Source organism: Balaenoptera acutorostrata, chromosome 4, assembly GCF_949987535.1.
Source record: "Balaenoptera acutorostrata chromosome 4, mBalAcu1.1, whole genome shotgun sequence".
Taxonomy (NCBI): Eukaryota; Metazoa; Chordata; class Mammalia; order Artiodactyla; family Balaenopteridae; genus Balaenoptera; species Balaenoptera acutorostrata.
The window spans coordinates 141,221,853-141,244,813 of NC_080067.1; the positions used below are offsets into that span (position 1 = coordinate 141,221,853).

The 22,961-nt window shown below is 47.5% G+C and overlaps 2 protein-coding genes across 8 annotated transcripts; both read left to right on the forward strand.

Moving 5' to 3' along the window:
* The first annotated feature begins 317 nt into the window (after positions 1 to 317).
* On the forward strand, positions 318 to 872 carry KCNE2 (potassium voltage-gated channel subfamily E regulatory subunit 2). Its single transcript, XM_007183726.2, has one exon. The coding sequence runs from the start codon at positions 318 to 320 to the stop codon at positions 687 to 689; it is 372 nt and encodes a 123-aa protein (XP_007183788.1). The 3' UTR covers positions 690 to 872.
* Positions 873 to 4,773: 3,901 nt separating this feature from the next.
* SMIM11 (small integral membrane protein 11) lies at positions 4,774 to 15,457 on the forward strand. 7 transcript variants are annotated; one of them, XR_451124.2, is made up of 5 exons: positions 4,774 to 4,867; positions 8,697 to 8,802; positions 13,011 to 13,188; positions 14,884 to 14,987; positions 15,277 to 15,457. XR_451124.2 is itself a non-coding variant. In XM_007183727.2 (4 exons), the coding sequence occupies exons 2-3, from the start codon at positions 8,791 to 8,793 to the stop codon at positions 13,173 to 13,175; spliced, it is 177 nt and encodes a 58-aa protein (XP_007183789.2). In that variant the 5' UTR covers positions 5,063 to 5,161; positions 8,697 to 8,790; the 3' UTR covers positions 13,176 to 13,188; positions 15,277 to 15,457. The 7 variants fall into 7 exon arrangements, 1 of the variants encoding a protein (XP_007183789.2); XR_451125.3 differs by having other exon boundaries at positions 8,700 to 8,802; XR_451122.2 differs by lacking the exon at positions 4,774 to 4,867 and adding an exon at positions 5,064 to 5,161.
* The last annotated feature ends 7,504 nt before the right edge of the window (positions 15,458 to 22,961 follow it).

Sequence of the window (22,961 nt, forward strand, 5' to 3'; positions counted from 1 at the left end):
TTTTTTCCATTTTCATCTGCATGTATATTTATTCACATAGGTAAATTGGGATCATAATACATATAGTTTTATGTACTCCATTAAACTTTTATTGTAAGATATCATGAATGCAAACAATGCATCAAGTGCATAGCAAAATTTAAAGAATAACAAAATATGCACTCACTCAGTCACCAGCCAGGTAAAGAAGAAATAATATCACTTCCCCCCCTTGCATGCCCCTCGCTCCATCCCTTAAGGTAGCCAAATGCAGAAAGAATTCATTTTCTTAAGCTTGTTCATATATTTTATTATTTAAATTGCAGCAGGAGGGAAATATGCCTACTCCATCCAATCTGACACAGACACTGGAATATGTCTTCAAAAGGATTTTTGTTACTTATATGGACAATTGGCGCAGGAACACAACAGCTGAGCAGGAGGCCCTGCAAGCCAAAGTCGATGCTGAGAACTTCTACTACGTCATCTTGTACCTTATGGTTATGATTGGAATGTTCTCTTTCATCATTGTAGCCATCCTGGTGAGCACAGTGAAATCCAAGAGACAAGAACACTCCAATGACCCGTACCACCAGTACATTGTGGAGGACTGGCAAGAGAAGTACAAGAGTCAAATCTTGAACCTAGGAGAACCAAGGGCCACCATCCACGAGAACACTGGTGCAGCAGGGTTCAAAATGTCTCCTTGATTAGCAAGAGAGGCATACAGCCAACGTCTGATATGCAAATATGAAGATACGCCAGTGTCATGGAGCCAATCCAAGTTGCCATGCTTAGAAGACACTAAGTTCCTCGCTCTTTGTTGAGAATTTTCATGGAGATCAGGTGGCTGGTCAACTAAGACAGGGGACATTTCAATCTCAGTGATTTATGCTTACTCACTGGAGCAGTAATTTATGCTGAAGAGCTCTTTTCCTTTCCGTGCAATGTCAATGTCATTTTAATCAATGTCAATAGTGAAAATAAAGCCAAATTTGAAGTAACATGCCTGGGCAGTGCCAGTGGGGATAGAAAGGAGAGATTAACAAATCATTGAATCTTCTTCCTCATGAAACATTTTGTTTGTGACTAAATCAATTTATAAATAACCCAGGTGTATTACCCAGAAGCTGAGGTTCAAAACTCTGTCACTTGCTCACTGGATTGATGTAGGAGCATTTATTTATTAATTCATGAATGTAGATTCTGAAGTGATGAATAAATAGAACCACAGGGTTCCTTTATGTGTATTGTTTCCCTAGCATTGAGCTTATTTGGAAGTCTGAAGACTGAACAAACATTTCACAAGGGCAAAGAGTCCACACCAGAGAAGTCGAATCTTTAAGAACTACTTGGTGCAACAGAAACATACCTTTTAATTAACATTTAAAATTTCACAGAAAACTTTTAAAAGTCCTTGTTATTATAGAAAAAGTAATAAAACATTGTAACACTGCTTTATGAACAACTCTTTTCACACAATTTATTTTCCCTATTTACAATTACTTATTTCCACTTAGTTTCAAGAAACTTATTTTCACTTACATACGGAAAGTGGCTGAATTGTTGCTGTCTGTTGAAGAGCTAGACTGTTAACTGCTTAGTATTTTGAAGCTTGGGGTTCACAATATCACAGACTGTCAGGGCTGGAAGAAGACACCTTGGAGATCATAGTATTCCTTTTTTTTTTTTTCCTGATGTCCAGAGAGTCTGGGTGCTTTAATACCAGAAAATTAGACACAGGAAAAAACAAGCAAACAAACAAACAAATAAATAAGCCTAGTCAAGAGTTAGCCAAAGACTGTCAAAACGTACTCCTTAAGAAAACAGCCTCTGTGCTTCCTGTTTTGGAAGTTATTTGCTAATGGAAACAGTTGTGTCAACATTAGTCTTGAAGCAACCATGGCTGTAAGGGGTAATTTACAAGAAAGTGTATGTTCAGAGAACAGGCACACCAAGGGTTCATGGGTTATCTCAGGACGGTTATGAGCAGGTCTGGAACCCAAGGTCAGCCCCATGCTGGTTCCTAATCCTGTATTAGATTCTTACTGCTGCTGTAACAAATCACCACAAATGTACCGGCTTAAAACAAAGAGATATATTCTCCTACACTTCTGGAGGTCAGAAGTCTGAACTGGGACTCACTGGGCTGTGTTCTTCTGGAGCTTCTAGGGGAGAATCCATTCATTTGTAGACGGGAATCTCCAGTCCACAGATTAGGCGACTTCATTCATCAATTCAATCAAGCATCATTTAATATCTATCTACTTGGGTCACTGGCCTAGACCCCAGGAGTATAGAGAAGAATGGGACTCCCAGAGCTGCAGGAACTCACTCAGTCGAGGCGGAGTCAGACACATGAACATCAAAACGATATAATGTGACAACGTTATAACGGAGAGCAACACAAAAGGGGCAGAGCTAGAGCCGGGACAGAGGCCCCGCCTAAGTCGGGTTAAGGTCTAGAGAGTAGCTGAGAGGAGGAAGCCAATGGCAAGATGGACTTACGGGCTGTAGCTTCACCAAGCTTCACGCCCCCTCACACTCTTCTCTTCCTCCAGCTTCCCATCTACTCAGCCAAGCAGAGCAATTGTGAGCAGAGCCTCAAGTCTCAGGGCACTGAGACAAAATTCAAAACAGGAGTCCTTCTTCAACGTCTTATACGGATTACAAGCTTTGTGTCTTTAGAGTGAGATATATACAAGGTCTATTTCCTAATAACAAAGATGCAGTTATGCTAACAGAAGCGTTAAATACAGTTTTGGAGAAAGCCATTCATGTTCCAAGAGCAGATACGGCAAGAGTGATTTCCCTCCTTAGATCAGAAACCCAGAAATGCTGTACCACACAGAACATTCTCACCAGTGTGCCCAGAGCAGCAACCCAGGCTACAAAATCTCAGCCTTGGGTCTGGAACCAGACAGGAATCCAAGGTTTCTACCATCTGACAAAGACTATCTCTTTGACCAAACTCTGGTCAGGCTCCTCTGAGCCTTCTTCTTGACTAGACCTCTTGCCCTATAAACACTGCACATTCTTGGCAAAAAAGAATCATCCACCTCCCCACATCTGAACAAACACTACCATAGTTTCTAACAGCTCTAGGTTGCGTCCCTAAGGGGACCCCAGCCCGCTTTAAAGTGCTTGCCTAAGAAAACTCAATTTACTTTTTTTGCCAGCCAAAACCTGATGGTAGGCAAATCAGCCCCCTGAATCCCTCCTAGGGCAGTTATTTTAGAAATCTTACAATTATAAATCCTTTGTCTCCCCCTTTGAGCTGTAAATCTTTTACCACCCAGAACTGTCTTGTCTCTTTGAAATGCCAACATTCAAAGAGTAACTCTCCCCAACCTGTGGGCACCGTTGCTTTAACATGCACCACTGTGGACAGTCATAAAGATCGAACTTTGTTTCTCCTCCAGACAAGCATCTGTTAACAAACCCAGGTCAGGTTGACCAATCCCCTCTTTTTGTAAATTTCCACTTCCCTGACTCTGCTCAAGTGCCTGCCGCCCCAATCCCTCCTTCCCCTTTTAAAATGCCCAGTTACCTCTGCACAAGACAAAGCTGAGTTCAGTTCATGCTGGACTCTCTCCCCTATTGCAATAGTTGCTTAATAAAGTCTATCCTTAACACTTGAACTGGTTTCCAGCTTTGTTTATCTTTGACATAAGGAAACAAATTAAGGGGGGGAAACCTAGGTTTTCCTAATTAACTATGTTTTCTTATCATCACTAAAGTATATGGGGCCAACATAGATGGTTATCAGTATCAACTTTACTTTTGGGGAATGGGAGAAATGCCCAATGTTTACGAGCATTCTGGGTATACAGTTGCTGCCACCTGCCCCCCGTTTGTCACTCCAGCATCAATTTCCACCAAACCCAGGCTTGCCACTTTCAAACTGGCCACTGAAAATTCCATTTCGAACTTGTTAGTTTTCTCTTCCACCCCGTTTGCTTTTAGAGTTCCTTCTGCTTGGTCTACTGGCTCCAAATGACCTGAGCCCCATTTACTTCTTACAGCATAGATCAGGAGCGATTTGAAAAGGAACCTATGGTAGTGGCTGCCCTGAGAGAGTCCAGCTCCAGATTACCCAGAGTCAGACCCCAGCTCTGGCGCTTGCTGGGTTTAAAACCCTGGACAATTTACTTTAATCAGTTTGTGTCTCCATTTCCTCATCTGTGAAGTGGTTATAGTCATATTATGTCCTTTATAGGCTTGTTAGGAGACTTCAATTAGAAAATTGCCGCCAAGTGCTTAGAACAAAGCTATTTTTGTTACTTTCTCCAGGAAAACTTCACTTGTGGACAGAACTAACCCCCCTCTCCCCAATCCTCCAGTTTGTCCTTTCCTCTGCACTCGCGAACATTTCGTTCTTCACCACCACCAAGATGTCCCAATGGGATTCGGAGTTAGGCTGCCTGGGTTCAAATCTAGATTTTGCCACTCCCAATTCACAAGTTATCTTGCGCCGGCCACATCATCTCCCCTTGCCTCAGTTTCCTCAACCAAAAAATGGCGAGCCAAGCACGTAGTAAGAAGTCTGTGAACTTCCCTCTCGTTATCCTTGAATTGGGGGGGGGGGGGGAGGGTGTCCAGTTTGCGCCCTCCCGTGCGGCAGGGACTGAGTGGACTCAACCTCCGCTCCGGTGTTCTAAGCGCTTGTTGAATGAAGGAAACTGAGAACCTAGTACCGGGCACCCTACTGCTATCCCAAGGGAAAACACACGCATTTTTGGCAGAGAACATGAACGCTAAATTTGGAAACTTCTGGGGAGCCACGTGCCCTCAGTCGCACACAGCGAGGAGCGTCCAGGGATGCGAGACGGCTGAGCGAGAGGAGCCCCCGCGACTCCCGCCCTCCGGCCGCTGTCCTCCAGCTCAGGTAAGTTCAGAACGAGAACCTGCCCGAGGCCAGGCCGATTCAGCTCCGTGACCCACGTCACTGCCCAACGAAGACCGTCCGGGCCCACAACGCATGCGCGACGAGCGGCGCACCCACCCAGGCGGCCCGAGCCCACTGCGCCGGCGCGAGCAGCGGCGCACCCTCCTAGGCTGCCGGAGCCCACTGCGCCGGCGCGCGGAGCGGTGCATTTCGGGATATGTTGTTTCCCCGCGGCATTGTGGGAGTCGTGGTTCGTGTGCCGGCGGCGAGCTGGATCTTCCGCGGCCTGGAGCTGTAAGTGGGTGGCGTTGCCGAATCGTTCCGAGACCCGGCAGCTGTTTGGGGGCGCTGTGGAGTTCGGCGGCCAGCTCCGCTTTTGCGCTTTCTCTGCGGGACGCTCTCCAGCGGGCACCCGGGGACCGCGGGGTTGACAGCGGTCACGGCCCCCCCCCTCCCACCGCAGAGCGTCCTGCCTGGCTAGGTTGTCCAGGCGCCGCGAAATCGGCGGATCCGGCGCCGGGGGCGGCGTGTTGAGGCTGGCACGCAGGCCGAGGGGGCGACCCAGAGGTAGTTCTCGCCAGAGAGATTTGGGGGCGAGCGAATGCCCTGGAATGTTCTGTAGAATGGGTGGGGGGGGGGGAGCAGTGGTCGCCCTTGGTCCTCATCCTCGGGTCTGAGCGGGGCAGGCTTTGCTCCCAGGTATCGCGGCTGTAGCGGACCCTGGCCCGGCCCTCCGGCTACGGAGGAGCCGAGGCTCAGCCCGTCGCCCTGGGAACCCCGGCCGACCCGGGCGTGGGGCAGAGGTCGACCAGGTGATACCCAAGGTTCATCTGGAATCCTCTCCTCCCCGCACCTACCTCTGCTTCAGATGACTGGGTGAAGGGTTGGGGTGAAAACAGTAGAGACGGGGAATGAGAACAGCTTCGGACAGTTCAAACTAAGGACACAGCCTAATGAGTGGCTGGAATGAGACACCCAGAGGCAGACCGACCCTTGGGTGTGTTAGGTGTGCCAAGAAGAAAATTGTGGGCTACACATTGTCCATATTGCTGTAATTGGCCTAATCAAAATAAGCCACTGGTTCTTCTGTTTTTTAGGAGAAATCTGGCAAAGGAGAAATGAGGATATTTTTGCAGTGAAGGAAAGAACTATTTCTTCCTAAGCCATTGTTATTTTGGGGTTTTAAGCTAAGACGGTGGATAGTTCCAGGGGTTAAAACTTCCTGCACTTCACAGATTTTATGCCTCTCAAAATTGTCCCGGTCTTGTTGGCTTTTGCAGTTCAGCCCTCAGATGCCAGCTGTCTCCTGGTTGTAATATTGCATCAGGTGTACATATGGCAGCCGAGCAAATAGCCTGATGATATTTTTAGCTTTCTCAGTTGTTCTCATTTGCTGAAGTCCGGCAGGGTGCTACAAAAATGGCTGAGTTGGAGCCTGTAATTTAAGGGAGATGGGGAAAAGTTATCATTTGGAGGCAGTGGGTGGGGATGAGTTTGATTGATTTGCCCTCTCATCTCCCACCCTCAATGCACTCCTTCCACTGCTTTGCAGATGGACTTTAAATATGTTTCTTTCCTAAAGAGATTGAATTTTATCACTCTAGACATGATGTTGAGGCAGCTGCCAGTATATTTTTAGTCAGATTCTGTGATATCAAAGAGAGTGGTGACTTAGGCATTTCAGCGTTACAGCGTTGTTCTTTGGATGCTGGTTTTTAAAATGATAACACTTTGGCTTAGAGAGGCTAATGGCTTGCCCCAGGTCACATGCCTTGCCATTGGTGCCACCAAGAATAGAGTCCAGATCTCCAGTTCTCCTGGTTGCCCAGTGGTGGTTCTTTATACCATACCCTGCTGTCTCACTTTGCCCTGGATGCCACCTGCTTATGTTCTGCAGCTTGACATGTCCATTAGTGGAAAGAGGTATTTATCATAACAGTTATGGTTGATAATTTGTTCAGTGCTTTTCATGTGCTGAACATGGTGCTTAGTGTTTATGATCCAATCTTTGAAGGAGAATTTACAGACAAGGGAGCTGAGGCTTAGAGAGGCCCAGTGACTCGTCCAAGGTCACACTGCTAGTAAACTTAGTACATGTTTACCAGAGGGCCAGACCACCGGGCGTTCTTTTTATTTCCCCCTATAACTTTTTTGGACCTATTCGTGGTCCTTGACCTTGGGAATTAATATCTTACCTACTTCAATTCACTGAGTATGTAATTTGGGCTCAGAAAATGTGTGGGGAACAGCCAAACCTGTCTGCTTGTATCTGCAGACAACTCAATAAAAGCAGGAGTTGTAAAAATAAAATTTGCACAACCTTAATCATTTTAATTTACAACATGGCTGATTCCTGAGATTACTAGAGATTATTCAGAGTGAAAAGTCCAGCAACAGGTTATAACCTGGTAGGAACATATTTCTCCAGTGCAGGGCAGAATCTGCTGCTACTTAAAGACAAATAGGCCATTTATACGTGAAGGTAATGAGCACCTTCAATCATGGTCATCGCATTTAAACAGATTTGTGGTGTAAATTCCTGTTGTTAGCTTATCTGACTTTGAAAAAGTCACGGGGAAAACTTGGCTATCTTGTGCCAACTGCCAGCTTGTTTTCAAGATACTATGACCTTGAGTAAATGAGGTCTGAACTTTTTCTATTTAGATGTTTTTGTAAGTGAAAGTTTTAAAAGCCATCTTCCCTGAAGTTTATCTCATTAGCCCCATTCTAAAGGCCCGTGAAATTTTCTGCTTTCTTGATTCTAATTGTAAGTATATTTAAAGAGAAGCATCCGCATGATTTTTTACTGCAAAGCTCTCTGTCTGCATTAGGATAAGACTCTGGAGCCGCACTGGATGAGTTCGAATCTCAGTCCCCACTGTGACTCTGGACGTGTCACAGAAACTTTGTTTCCTCATCTCCGAAGTGTAGACGGTGAACTGCACGTCATGGGGCTGGTGTGAAGACTAGCTGAGTTAACACATATAGTGCACTTCCGCACAGCCGGGCACAATAAAGCGAAGCTGTGACTATTATGCTGAAAGTCGCCGAACTGCAAAAAAAGTAGGGGCCCCAGAGCCCGTCTAGTTGACACCCCCATCTTCATTTGCAGATGGGACGGAGACCCCCAGAGGGAAGTCGCTTACCAGAGTGTGTAGGCTCTTCATCCAGAGCTCAAGTCTTCTGACTCTTGGGGCATGTGTTGTATTCTAAAAATAGTGGCTTAGGAGGCCTCAGAGCAAATCCTGTGCTCCAGCCGTGTCCCTGCCTTGTCACTTCCTGCCTCACCTTCCCCTAGGTCTCCTTCACGTTTTAGAGGGAATTCTAGATTTGAGTGGCTTTCTTAGGATATTTTGTTCCCCTATCACTTATTCCCTTCCTTCCAGATATTTTAAAAAACCAAGATTACCTGAATTAACACTCAGAGGACCTGAGAAATAAAATGACACTCATCCCCAGACCAGCTCTCGTTCAAGGCAGGGGTGGCTGGAGGAACAGATTCTGGACCTGGGCTCTTACGTCTACAGGCGGATGGAGCGGGAGCATACGTGCCTCAGGAGCAGTGCCGTCCCCTCTGCTTGGCGGGGCTCCGCTCCCCCGTCAGGAGCACCCAAGGGGATCCTCCTGCTCCGCAGGAGCCAAGGCTGTCTCGACCCTCACCCGGGCCTTCCGCTTTCCCCCAGCCTCTGCTCACCTTGCTGGGGACGCTTACCTCCTCTCTGCAGAGCTTGCTGTCTCTGTTCATGGGCCTTCTCTCCATCAAAGAGAAGTCTTCCTAAGGTGGTCTGCTCTAGAAAACCCAAACTGACCTGTTTCTTCTCTTCCCCAGCAGAACAGTGAGACCTGCCCCTCCAGCTCGCTCTCCTCCTTGTCTGAGTGGAGTGGCCCGCACTGACCAGGAGTGAACTCCCAGCTGGCCCAGCATGAACTGGAAGGTAAGAATACCATTAAACATTTATTTATGGCTTGGGGTTTTTCTTTCTCCTGATCGTAAAAATTCAGAATAATAGTTCTGTAGAGATGGGTTGATTAAGAAGAAAGAAAAGAAAAAAAAAAAGTAGGTTAAAGCAGGAATCATAATAATATGTAATATTTTAAATAAAAACAGATAAATGTACATTTATTCGCCAGACTTTTGGAGGAAGGCTAGGCCTTTTCTTTGAGAGGACATCGACTGCCCTCAGATCTGCCTCACTTTTCTTGCAAAAACCACGCCTTTGAAGTTTCACCTATAATTTCACACTTTGGTTTCTTTAAAGTGGATGAGGAAGATCTGATGAAGCAATCTGCATACAAAATCTTTCCTGATTTTTATGCTCTTCTTCCCTAATCTTTTACATTTGTGTTGTCAACAGTATCATTTTTTTCCAGTTCAAATTGAGTCTTTGACAGCATGCAACTTAGTTTTCATGGAGACAGCCTTTCCTTTACATAGTCATAGTTCATGGGTCTCGTGTTTAAATAAATTATCTATTATAACATCAAGTGCTACTTAAGTAAACTGGCTGCAGAATAAACACAACTGACCCCTGTAAAACCTTAGATGCAGTTGGTGGGAGCAGAAGTTCAAGGGCAACCAAAGAGTTTCCTGTTAGCCGCAAGCATTGGGAGGACTGTGGGCGATAGTCAGCAGGTCTTAGAGAGGGAAGGGGGGTGTCACGTTACCTCCCGGAAGGAGATGGAGTGGGGTAGGTTGGAGGTTGGCTAAGAGAGCAGTCAGGAAAATAGATGCTTTGAAAAGTATCAAATCAAATCAAAATCATGTATCGTCTCACTATCCAGAGATGGCTACTATTAACAATTTTGGTGTATTTTCTTCCCGTGCTTTTTCCACATATATGTGTAATGTGTGTATTCTCAAACTTAGGATCTCATCGTATGTATTTTTTCAATTACCATAAGCATTTCCTTGTTCAGAACAGCCACTGGCTTTCATCGCAAGAAGTGGAAAGGTCTGGAAGCAGGATCAGGGAGGCGGGAGAGTACAGACCCCCCTCCTTCCCCAGCTCCATGGGGCTTGGGGGGGCCCTGCGGGAGGGCTCTGGGGCCTGTTTAGGAAGAGCCTGGTTGAGATTCAGCAGGCAGAATGAGCATTCTGTGCAGGGCTTGGAGATGCGGGAGCGTTTGTTTCGCCTGTGTTGGGGTTCCCGAGCTGCCAGTAGAAAGGCTGGGAAGGAAAGACAAGGCAATAAGAGGGTGTGGGGTAGGGGAGGCAGAGAGCAGTGTGGGGTGAGATGTAGGGAAGGCTTTTTAGCCTCTGCAGAGCCCGACGACAGGCGGTCGCTGGTACCACAGGCCACGTCAGCCAGCGAGGGTCAGACCGTGTGCTTGGTGCTGCGAGGCCGCAGCATGTAGCACGACCACCTTGAGGGCTAGTTAAAATACGGATTGTGGCCCCATGCCCAGAGTTTCTGTTTGCGTAGGCCTGGGGCTAGCGAGTTCCCGGGCGACTCTGATGTATACCGGTGAGGCACTACGCAGAGAAGGTTTTCTTTTTAATTGTGGAGTGACGTCGACCCACTTAACCACCCAGGCCAATCCTGCTTGTCACAAAAGGAGTCCTTTCCTGTGTCAGGAACAAAATCTACCCATACCTTCCCAATTTCGGGCAGACACACAGCTCCAGGGCTACCAGGGAGCAGCTTCATGTTTAAAGGGGGGCGCCCTTCCACGTAGTGTCAGAAAGGAATGGCCTCTCCTGCCCTGACTGCGGGGACCCCCAGGAGGTTGAAGGATTATGGAGCCCCCGGTGAATCCTGTGCTTCCCCTTCTAGCTCGGTCGGCCTGTGGCCATCAGCGACAGTCAGCCCTACCTGTGTATTAGTACCTTAACAACAGAGTGTGTTTAAAAAGTCAGTCATTCTCATGACACAGGTATTGGGATTTTGTTTAAAAAAATTGTTATAGATCTAATCCACCCAGTTATATTTTACTCATTTACCTCCTTGAAGATTTGCAGGTTTGGGGAGTTAACGTGTGGGGTTTGTTAGAAGGAAATCAGAGGAAGAGATTTAACACGACTGAAGATTTAACAAAACTGTCCAAGAGCGTTGCAGGAACAGGGGCCCTGAAACCTTCGCTTTAGCCCTTGTGGTGTCCTTGACTTCCACTGCCATTGCCCTGCCCCTTCTCAGTCCCGAAACTTCTGCCTCTTGTCACCTTCTCTCCACAGCCTTTAAAAAGAAAGTAAATACTGAAACCACTTACCTGGGTCCATCTGTTGATGTGTTTCCATTTCAGTGGGTTTCTAACTTCTGGTTGCGATGTACATTCCTGTAACTGCCACAGCTTAGTTTTGGGTTTAGGCCACGGGAACCATGGGCGGTGATGGGGGCTCGGTTATAACAGGACTCCAGAGGGTCATCCATAGAGATTGAGAGAATTGGAAGAGGGTAACTTTTGCCAGAGTAAGCCAGGGTTCGGTTAGCCTGGAAAGTCCTAGTGGATGTAAAAAGAAGTTTATATCTCCAAACTGGTGATCTTTGCCTCCAGGGAGGTACAATTTAGCAATCTTTCCTTTCTTAGCTGGCTTATAAACATAGAGCCAATCCTCATCCCTAAAATGTGAACCTTCAAGAAAGTAGATGAATTAGAGGGTTACTGGGGGGAGGTCGGGGAGATTAGCCATAGGTCTGAGGCAGGAAGGACCTGGACACCAAATCAGTATTCTAAGCTGCTTCTATTTGTCAGGATAAAAGGTTTCACTTTTGTAACATTTTTAGTCTTTTATACTGTTGCCAGAGTGAGCATTCTGAAGTGCATACGTTGTGCTTATTCTTTACCTTAAAATGATTTTGTGGTTGAAAACCATTATCTAGTTACTCAGAGTGTTCTTGGGACATAATTTGTTGATTTCATTAATTCCACTACATTAAAATCAAGAATCAGTGGAAAGACAGCTGGCGTAGGGGTTGGAATGTTCTGTTCCAACTCTGGCCTCCTCATGAATTAGCCGTGTAACGTGGATGGGCCTTTCAATGGCCCTGAGCTTTACTTTCCTCGTTTGTATAACAAGGTGTAGACCAAGTCGTCTTTAAAATCCTTTCTAGCCCTCCACGTCTGCAAGCATACTGTTATCAGCTAAAGGTTTCACTAACTAGTTTCAGACGAGCTTTAGTTAAACCGTTGGAGGGAGGGACTAATGCACTGTCCATCGCAGAGTCTCATTATACTGGTGCTGCGTATAATAAGTGATGTTTGGCATTTAACCTAATGGTTTCATTGGACTAAATCCTACCTAGTCCTCTAGAATAATGATCTCTCAACGAAGGCATACCTTTTCACTTTATTTGGGAAGGAATTTTTAATCACACAGAAAGCTCATAATTATCACTCAGGTCATACTAATCATGTTTACAAAACTAGTATAGTATTTGCCTTGAGATACTTGTGATATACTTAATTTCATAATAAAGCCTGCTGGTGCAAAAAGGGAGTAATTCCAACCCCTAGTTATTCCCCAGACTTCATTCTAGCCAATGGGTTAAAACTTCCCTCCGACAGGAAATTATAGAAACAATAAACAAGTAGCTAAGTTTTAATGTTTTAAGTTTTATTGTATTTTATTTATATATTTATTTTATCTTCAAATACCAGTGCTGATGAGTAGCTGGAACCAAGAGAAAATCATAGCATCCTATAAGGGTGGAGAATTCAGAAGGAAGTTTTGGTCCAACCTCCCTTTGCAGATGAAGAGGCAGAAGCTCAGGAAAGTCAAGTGACTGACCCAGGTCGTACGGTCTGTCAGTGGGTCAGTCAGTGGCAGAGCTGGGCTGGGACCAATCCCCTGGCTCTGGCTCCTCGCACTGGACTGAGCTGCTGCCTCAGACGCAGGGGGCCAGGTGATCGGCAGAGTGCAAGGTCAGGTTGTGAGGGAGCAGAGTTATGACATCTGCAGGCCACTGGTGGTCCTCTCTGTGAAGCCAGCAGCAAGGGAGTGATGAAGGGCACCTAAAACTAGACTGTCAGTGACAGTGACACGGGGACAGGGACCTTGTCTGTCCTACACCAGTGAAGCTCTGGCATCTAGTGTAGTGCCTGGTGCATAATAGGTGCACAGGAAATGTGTGTTGAATGAAGGAACATGAAAGAAACCTTCCTTATCAAGTACAGATCATCTAGGATAGTTTCTTTCCTCTTTAAGGTTCTTGAACACGTGCCCCTGCTGCTGTATATCTTGGTAGCGAAAACATTAATTCTCTGCCTGGCATTTGCCGGAGCCAAAGTATACCAAAGGAAAAAATTGGAAGCAAAACAGCAAAAACTGGAAGCTGAAAAGAAGAGGCAGTCAGAGAAGAAGGATAACTAAAGGGAAATCACAGGTACTGGGACTTTGCAAATGCAGGCTGCACAGTGGGTTAGGGCGGGCCTGTCCTTGGATGTGATAGTTCAGAGAATTCCGGATCCCGCGGCCTGAAGGCTGTGGGTGAGCGCGGAGCCCCACCTGTCACAGGAGGTAGAACAGCTGTGTACAAGGTGCGGGGTGCAGGTCCTGACCCTCGAGCCCCGTCTGCTCGTGAGCTGCAGGGAATGTGCGATTAGTCCACGCCTCTGCTCTCAGCCTGCACTGGTTCCCCCTCGTTGGGAGCAATGGTGCTTAACTGGATTTGGGTCACAGGACTCTTGAGAATTTCATGACAGTTGTGGACCTTCTCCCTGCAGAAGCTCACATACTAGAAACACCTAAATTGTACATAAAATTGCAGACAGGGGTGGGGAGGAAGTGGGGTCACAGGTCATTTAAGACCCCTGCCTGTACCTAAGACTAAGAAGCCCTGCTAAGCTCAGGATAATGCCTCCTAGGTATGGCATATAAATCCCTTCCCAGCGTATCCTCACCCCGGTCACGTTTGCCCCCGTTGCTGCCTCTCTCTATGCTCCTGCAGGCCATTGCTTCACCACGATAGACTTTCATGCCCCTTGGCCTTTGCTGGTTGGTCCCCTGGCCAGAGAGCCTTCCCGGTGACCACCTCACTGGGCACAAAGCCTTCCTCATTGCTGTAGCCCGGTGCCTGTCCCAGAGCACAGGGGGTGCCCAGAAGGTGTTTGTTGAGTTAAGGCACCAGGAAGTTATTAAACACCCCCTTACAGATCGAACTTATGACAATTAGCAGTTTACTTAATTCTGTTGTGCTCATCCAGTTTCATCACTTCTCAGGTTGAGTTCTATGCTTTTCTCTAAAAATTAGAGGATTCAAATATGGTAGCGGGGAGTTCTAGATCAGTGGTTTCCAAACTTGGCTAATGGTCAGGATTTGCCTGGGGTGCTTGTTAAAATGCAGATTCCCAGGGTCCAGCCTCAGAGACATTCCATTCTGCCTGTGGTTGGGTCTGGCGTCTGTTCTTTTGAAAACTTTTTAGGTGATTCTTACGCTGTCTTCTCAGCAACAGGTCACTGTAAGAACCACTGGGTTGGTGACCTCCAAAACCTCTGTCCACTCTGAGACAGGCTTCTGTAGACGTGAATTCCCTTACAATACTTGTAGACTTGTTGAGGCTAAAAAGCATCCCTATGAGTAATAATTGTAATAGCATATTGAATGATTGTCCTGGGCTAGCATTTTGCTGAGCCTTTCACATACAGCGATGTTACTGACCACTCCTGACAGTCCTGTGTGGTCCATTCAGATTGAAAAATGGCCCCCACCAGACATGGTGAAGAGCAGAACCAGAATTGACCCCAGGTCGAATGTTCAGCCACAGTGTGTCACTCCCGGCTGCACTGTGTCCTGGTCCTGAACGCCGGATGCTGGGAGAGGCTGCGGGAAGCACTCAGCTCCTGTTCCTCACCCCGGGGGAGGAGACGGTCCTCTCACTGGTCCTGAGTGAGCTGTATGCAGTGCCAGGCAAAAGAAGTTATTCTTATGAAATCTTGCCTTTTTTTAAAAAAAAAGATGTTTTATTGACTGAAATTCATGAGTAGGCACTGGAGTGGGGAAAGAGGGAGCACTTCAGAATTGGAAAAGGTGAGGGAAGGCAGTTTCCACTGAAATGTTGATTGGATTTCTGATCCACAGAGTCATCATTTTGTGTGTTAACCGCAAAGAGAAAGAGAAGACGAGGCGTGAGGTCATAAACGCTTCTTCCTTCCCACAGACTTCAGTAGAGGCCCGTCAGCAAGGTAGGGATGGACGGCTTGTCCAGCTGACCCTAGAACTGACCAGGAGAGTCCGTTTCCCGTCCTAGGCCAGCAGCTTATCAAAGCTTGGCCTGGAGCCTTGTTTTAAACAAAAGGGATTTTTAGATGAAAGGAAATTGTGATGCTAAAAATTCATTCCTTAATAGATAAGCTTCAGAGGTTTCTGTTTAAGTGTAAATGGCTGAACATAAAGGTTAATGCTGAGCAAGTAGAACAATCACTATTACTCTGTGAGACATTTCATACTTCTCCCTTTGGTCTTCCTTTCTAGATTTTGTAATTTAAATGTCAGCTTGAGTGGACTCCTGCTGAGAAGAAAGATTTAATTATTGAATGGTGTGTCAGAAGAAAACTCCCAGCCTATAGTCTAACTTAAAATGATGTGAATTTTTATGTGCTTTTAAAAGAACCAGTATTTTGTTTACTAAAATAAAATACCTTTGTAAAAAGGGTGTCTCTGGTCTTTGGAATAAGCCAAAGTATGTGTATGTCTCTCTCTCCTTCTCCCTCCCTCCCTCTCCCTCTTCCTCTCTCTCTCTCTCTCACACACACACACACACACACACACACCCCTCTGTGTAGTGAGAGGAGGGAATTTTGCATTTCCAGCATCTCCTAGCCGTGGGTACCAGATCACAGGTGCACCTCCACAGACGACCGGGCCGTAGCTGTGGCGTCAGCCTGCTCTCCCTCACCCACCCCTCCATCCCTCTAACCTGCTGCCCTAGTGCCTACGCTCCTTTCCTCCTCTTTCTCTCCTCCGAGCACTGCGGCTCTTTCTTGTGTTTTCATTGTTGGGGGGAGGGGCTGTTGGCTGCTCCAGGAGCATCGCACCTCTGCTGACCCGTGAGGTCCTTGCAGGGAGGAGTACAGGATGAGACCCTCCTGCCCCGGTGGGTACCAAGTCTCGGAGGAATTGCCTCTGTTTATGAGGAGGAAAGAGCAGCCCAGGTGTGCTTTGTTCTCTCCCCACCAGTTTGCTTGTTCCGATTTGCTGATATGAGATGAAGGGCGGGACATGCCCAGGAGACTTTAAGATTTGAGAGGAGTGGGGTCCATAAGTATTTTGATTCAGCCCCTAACAGACTGAGGTCTCTATTAAAAGGTTCCTGTTTTTTCACTTCTCTCAAGATACCCCAGAGGATGGGGAATGAGGCAGCAGTAACCAAAGCCACAAATATGGTGGAATATTTGGTCTCGTTGCAGGCAGCCACGTGGAAAATCTGCACGAGGGCATGTTAGTAGATACTCCCCCTACCTCACCCCCGCCCCATGCCATCCTGGCCCAGGTTGGCAGAACTTGGAATTTTAAGCATGAGGAATAAAGGGAATTATATTTTTCTTAAGTTTTACTGTGATTGCTGGATGCTCCTAATCACAATTTAGAAAACAGAATTTACACAGAATCAAAGTTTTAAATACAGGAGACTTTGACTCTACAAGCTACAAATCCCAGAATAGAAGGGAACTTTCCCTCATGCGCGCACCTCAGCCTCCCTGCAGGACGCTGCTCTGGCCTTTGCCTGGGAGCCTCGCTGTGGCCTGGGTCTCGTGCAGCAGGAACAGATGACCGTAGCAGAGGTGAGATGCCCTGGGATCTCTGCAGCCTGGCACCCTCGCTTCCCTGACCTGCTCAGGTAGGGTCCAGAGCTGACCCTGGGCCATGGCCTAGCCTCCTGCCTTTGTCAGGGCGGGCTCTGCAGCCTGGCGGGTGACCCACCCCCCCTGCTCTAGGCTCCTGCGCTAGGGCCTCGGCCTCTGCTTCCTCACCTCTCTGCAGGATGAGGGCATCATGGGCTCCCAGCACACCTGGCATCACACCCACTACCTCTGGGCACCCTTTCCTCATATGTACTTACACCTATGTGCCTCATAAACCCAAGGGCAGGGGATGAAGAGTGGCCTTGGCTTTTCACGGAGACTCTATGCCCACCTAGTAGATGTTCAGGTTTATTTTAAACACAGGTGTGTTTCTAGGCTTTGGGATTTAGAACTCAGTTTTGGAATTGGTGGAACATCTGGCCGTCTTCTTGGAAAATTCGGTAGCAGATCATCTAAGGATAGGAATAAACCATTGACCACGCCCACAGGTTTTCTGTAAACTGTGTTTTGGAGTTTAACCTTTCTGATACTCTCTTCTTCCACTAGGGGGAGATAATCACTATAGTAAGTCCCCTACATACCAACAAGTTCTGTTCTGAGAGTGCATTCGTAAGTTCAATTTTGTGTGTACGTCCAACAAAGTTAGCCTAGGTACCCAACTAACACAATCAGCTATACAGTACTGTACTGTAATAGGTTTATAATACTTTTCGTGCAAATAATACATAAAAAACAAACACGAAAACATTTTTAACCTTACAGTACAGTACCTTGAAGAGTACAGTAGTACAGTACAACAGCTGGCATATAGGGGCTGGCATCGAGCGAACAGGCAAGAAGAGTTACGACTGGAGGAGGGAGAGGAGGTGGGAGATGGTAGAGCTGAAGGGTCGTCAGCAATAGGAGGCGGAGGGCAAGCTGCAATTTCACTCACGCCTGACCCTGATGGCACAGGTTCTGGTTCCTTGCTGGAACCAGATGCATGTTTGCATCTTTGAAAGTTTGAAACTTGAAGGTTTGTATGTAGGGGACTTACTGTAGTTGGAGTTACTGATACTATTCCAACCCTGTGGACATGAAGTCAGTAGACTTGTAGCTTGACTTTAAATTAGTGGTTGGATGCATGAACACGTGGGTGGATGGAGTGATTGGTAAAGCCCACACCCAGGACCCCATCTGACTGCACCTACCCAGCTTCTCTCGGGACCATAACTGAGAACGATTCCATAAGACCACCGCCCCTGGGCAGCTGAAAGATGTTTCAAAGAACGTAAACTGGAATCTACATCCTCCACGCACAAGAAAGCCCCAGGATCCCTCACACAGATCATATTTCATCTTATTAGACGGGTTCCTAACACGTTTTTGGTTTTCGAGCTTACAACATACTAGAATCAGATATGAAGAAAGGCTCTTGGCGGCAGAAATACCTCAGGGCAAGAGAGACGGCCTTTGAGCAGCAGACCAGGCCTGAGAACTCGTCTGTGCGATCGCCAAGCCCACACCAGGAACGCCACCCATTATGACTTGTGCATGATGATGATTCTAGTAATTAAGGAAAGGTGAAACTGTTTTTATATACTTTGCTTAACGAGGCAGAGACGTACATAATATATTTCAGGAACTGAATATTTCAAACAAAAAATCTGGGGTGTTTGAAAAAAGGTCACCTCTTGCCCGTCTGTCTCCAAATTCTCATCTCAGGGAAGCACACCTGCCTGGACGCAGCCTTCCCAACCTCCTGCAGGGGCCGGGCCTGCGCATGCGCAGTACTGCGACTCTGCTGACTTGAGGACCCCGGCTGTGCTGAGATGCCACAGGTCTCGTCCTTGTCGGAGGGAAGCCACGGGTGATGGAGAGTCTGGAGGGAAAAGAGGATTGAGGCTGCGTTCTTAAATGTGAGCGCACACGAGAGCCTGTTTAAAGTGCAGATTCCTGGGCTGGGCTCCAGACCCATGGCATCAAAAGCCATGCGGGAGAGACCAGGAATCTGTGTACAAATTTGAAAACCCCAAGGGGATGCCGATGAGGTGGTCCTTGAATCTCCTTTGGAGCTTTAAACGACGGGCGGAGGGAGATGAGCCGGAAGCCAGGCTGGGAAAGAACATCCGGAGCAATAGGATGGGGAGCAGGAGAGAGAACGCAGCTGCGGATCCTTGTTTAGCCCTTACCTCTCCCTCCTGCTTTCCATCTGTTCCCCCCAACATCTGTCATCATCCCCGTCTCACAATAAGGAAGCCGAGGCACAGAAAGGTTAACCTCTCTGTCTAAGGTTCCCCAGCTGGCAAGAAGCAGAGACAGGATGTGGACCTCGTAGTTCAGCTCTGGGCCTGTACTTTTCACTCCCGTGCAAGGACAGGGCAGGTGGGCAGACGTTCTTGTTCTTCCAAGTCGTGGGTCATCAAGTCTTCAAGACGACACGATGAGGACAGAGGCCAGGCAGTGGGAAGTGGGGAGGGTCTGAGGAAATAGAAACAGTGCCGTTTGCATCCTAATTTCAAGTGTGTGTGTGTGTGTGTGTGTGCGTGTGTGTGTGGTCTGCAAAGTCAGGAAACAAATTTTTGTCTGAGCAATATGTTAATTACAAATAACTGGTTAGTTTTCAAATAATTGGCTCAATATTTCCCTTGAGTTTCCAGATGTTTTGGATACTCTCTAATGTACTGATTGTACTTTTCAAAGATTCACAATTAGCCCCACTGAATTAAATTTGGAGGGACTTCACGGCGAGCTGATTATTTAAAAATTGTAAAAGAAGTTCTCCCAACTTTGCCGCCTGCTGTGCACCTCAAAGGTGGGGACAGAGACATTGGTAGCCTTAGGGGAAAGCAGGGTTGAGGGAAAGGTTTTTCCAGAAGGAGTAAGCTTGAGCATGAGCACAGGCTGAAGGAGATGTGAGAGGAAAAGGGACTGGAACCTGGCCGGGCTGGGGGTGGGTGGCATCTGGGGGCCGGGCACTGAAGGCCCCGGTAAATGCAGGGCGAGGGGTTACCCAGGGAAGCTGTGCTGGGTAAAGGCCTCGGTTTCCCCTTTAGCTTGAGGCAGGTCCTTCTACTCTGAGCGTGGGAAGGATGGGCAGAGCCAGAGGACCTGGGGTCTGCAGTCCCCTCTCCCCTCTCCCTCCAGGTCAGGGGCCTGAGTCGTGGACTACAGGTCCCTTCAGAGACTGCAGGGCCCTGGCTGTCACCAAGTCTGCTGCGGGGAGGGTGGCTTTTGCCCCCATGAGCCCTGCTGGGTGACACCTTTGTAACTGCCTGCGGTCGGGCCTGAAAAACCACACATGGGTTTTTAACCAGGAGCCGGACTCCTTGGTGGGAAAAGTTATGCTTCCCCACCCTAACCTGAAAACTCTAACCCATCGTCCTGCTCAACACCCTTCAGTGTCTTTCCTTTCCTTCTAGAATAGCCCAAACTCCTTCTCATACAACACGTTGTTTTCTTTTTCCATCCTGTCCCTTCCACACTTGCATTCTTCCTTTCATTCCACTCACACTGCTCCCTGCTCGCCACACGCACACTTGCACGCACACGCGCGCAATCACATACCCCGTGCCCTGGGAAGTGGGTAGGCTGGGCACACTTGACCTTCTTCCTGGGCTGCCCATCCCCTTCCCCCTCTACCCACTGTGATGAAGTCCCTGCTCTTCCTCTGGCCTCGGCTCCAGTTTCACCTCTTCCTGCCGCTCTGCCCCGGACGCCCCAACCAGGCCCTGGACTCTGAGCCCCCACTCCCCACACCTCCAAAATCTCACTGACCGAGAGGTACTCCACACCACCAACCTGACTGCCTCCAGGGCTCGAGCCTACTTTCTTCGGGCCCCTGTCCGGGCCACACGTTACAGGCACATAGAAGGTGCTCGAATATTTGGTGAGTGGATGAGTGGTAACACCCAAAGGAAGGGGAGCAGGGATTTTCAGCTGGCCACATCACCACCCAGAATAAAGACTACCTTTCCCAGCTTCCCTTGCGACTAAGTCTGGCCAATGAGATTTAAGTGGAAGGTTTAAGTGGAAGATTTAAGTGTGAGACTTCCTGGAAAGCCCCTTAAAAGAAAAGGGATGAGCCCCCTTCTTCCTCCTTTTCTCCTTCTCTGCTACCTGGAATGCTAATGCAATGGCTTTTTCAGCAGCCATTTTGGACTATGAGGTGACTTTGAGGATGGAACCAAGTCTAGGACAGTAGAGGAAAAAGATAAGACCCTGAGTTCTTTATGATCGTGGATCCATCATATTAGCCCTGAACTGCCACCTTAGCATTTCTTGTTTTGGTGGGGGATGGGAGGGTACCTTCTATTTTGTTTAAATCTCTGTGGTTAGGTCTCCACTACTCATAGCCTGACCTAATCCTGAGCGACCCATAGAGCAAGCTAGAGAGGGGTGTGAGGACTTCCTGATAGGAAGACGTGGATTCTCGTCCTGACCCTCCTGTCACTACAGGTGGGCATCCCTCCAGGTGAGTCAGTTACCACCCGACTTTGTCTTCATTTGTAAAATGAGCTTAACGATCACAGCCCTGCCTATGTACAGGGTGGTTGTCTAAACTGAATGATGTCAAGTGTATAAAAATGTTCTGTACATGTAAAATGATCACAAATGGAAGGAGTGTGTACCACCTGCGGGGATGGCGGGGGGCAACTTGGTCCCCTGATTGGCCAGGTGTGGCTCGATCAACTCAGTTGAGCCTGGACCTTCCTTGAGTGGTCAAGGCCAGAGCCAGTGGGCATTCAGCTCCATTTGCCTATTTCCCTCTGGGCCCTTTCCAGAGCAGCACATTTTCCAATGCCCCACCTCCTCAGGGGGAGCCTGGCCCACAGGAAGGGAGTGGGCATGTGGTTTTTGGTCCTGATGAGGACCAAAGTGGATGAGACGTTCCCTCAGCCAACCTCTCCGAAGGAGTCAGCGCTACCGACATCGCGAAGGGTCTTCCAGAGGATGTGTCCACACCCGCAGGGCTGCTGGGCTTTGTCACCCACTGTTTATTTCATACAAGTGCTGCTCCCCAAAAGGTTCCAGGCTGTACTCACCAACCTCGCTGTCCACACCACCAGAAGAGACCTCTTATCCTTAATTCCCTAACCTATCGCAGATGGTCTTAAAAGAAATGCCAGAGAAAAAAATTTCCTTTGATCAAAAGACACATCTTAAGATGTGTCTACTCTGATTACAACCCAGTGATAAAAAGCAGCAAGAATTTGCTACAAAGAGTGAAAAGGAAATGAGGTCAGCTACAGTAGATCTAACTGTGGACGCGCTTGCTGGAAGCCCAGCCTGCACTGCAATAACAGGAGCTCCAGTTTATTGAGTGCTGAGTCGGGGCTGGTCTTGATGTAGTGGCTTGGTGTGTGCTAAGCGTTTAAAGCCCTCAACTCTAGTTTACGAATGAGTTCATTGAGCCTCAGGGAAGTAACTTGTCCAAAGTCTCATAGTTAACAAGCTGGAAACTTCCTATTCTAACGAGATCCATCCGATTCCCAGAACCCCGTGCACTTTCCATTATTTTCTCCTGGAAGTTTCCATGCTTGGCATAGAACAGCATTTCTTAATTATGAGTACAATATTATGTAACTCAATTGCACATTACCCGTGGCCCTTTGATCTCTGGTTATATTGATGTTCTCTTTTCCCCTACTTGCTTTCTGATGATTGAACAAGGCCTCGAAGGAATACAATCCTGAACTCGTTTTATTAGATCATCTCGGTTTTCCAAGAAAAAATAGCTCCTGTTGGTCTATCTTGTTCATCTGATAACCCAAAAACCTCCCATTTTTTTTCTCACTGCAAAATAGTGTGTCTTTAAAAAGTACCTGCCTCTAGCTCAATATTGTGCTGAAGTATATTTTGTTGTGTCCAGTTGGAGGCAGCCACTTCAGCTGATTGTCTGATGTCAGAGGCGAGCCTTATACCGTGTTTCAATAACCAAGCCAAGCATGGCGGCTGGGCACATGGGCTTAGGATCTGACTGGCCTGAGTGTCTCAGTCTCCTCATCTGTAAAATGGGAAAGTGATAGAACCTACCTGAGAGGTTGTTTTGAGGGTGAACTGAGCTGCTCGTTAGTAGAGAGGCTGTGTGAATAACAGCTCTACCTGGGAACTCTGGATTTGAACCTCAACTCTTCCGCACTGGAGCAAGTTACGTATCTCTCTGTGCCTCAGTTTACCCTTCTGAGAAATGGAGACAATGGTAGTTCCTACATCGCAGACTGTTGTGAGGATTAAGTGAGTTAAGCGTGTATAGCTGTTAGTGCTTGTCACTACAGAACTCTGGACAGGTGTGAGATAAATGCGACGTAGGGGCAAAACGCACTCACATCCCAAACCCAGGCCGCTGACACTGAAGTCACCAAGGAGGTCTGA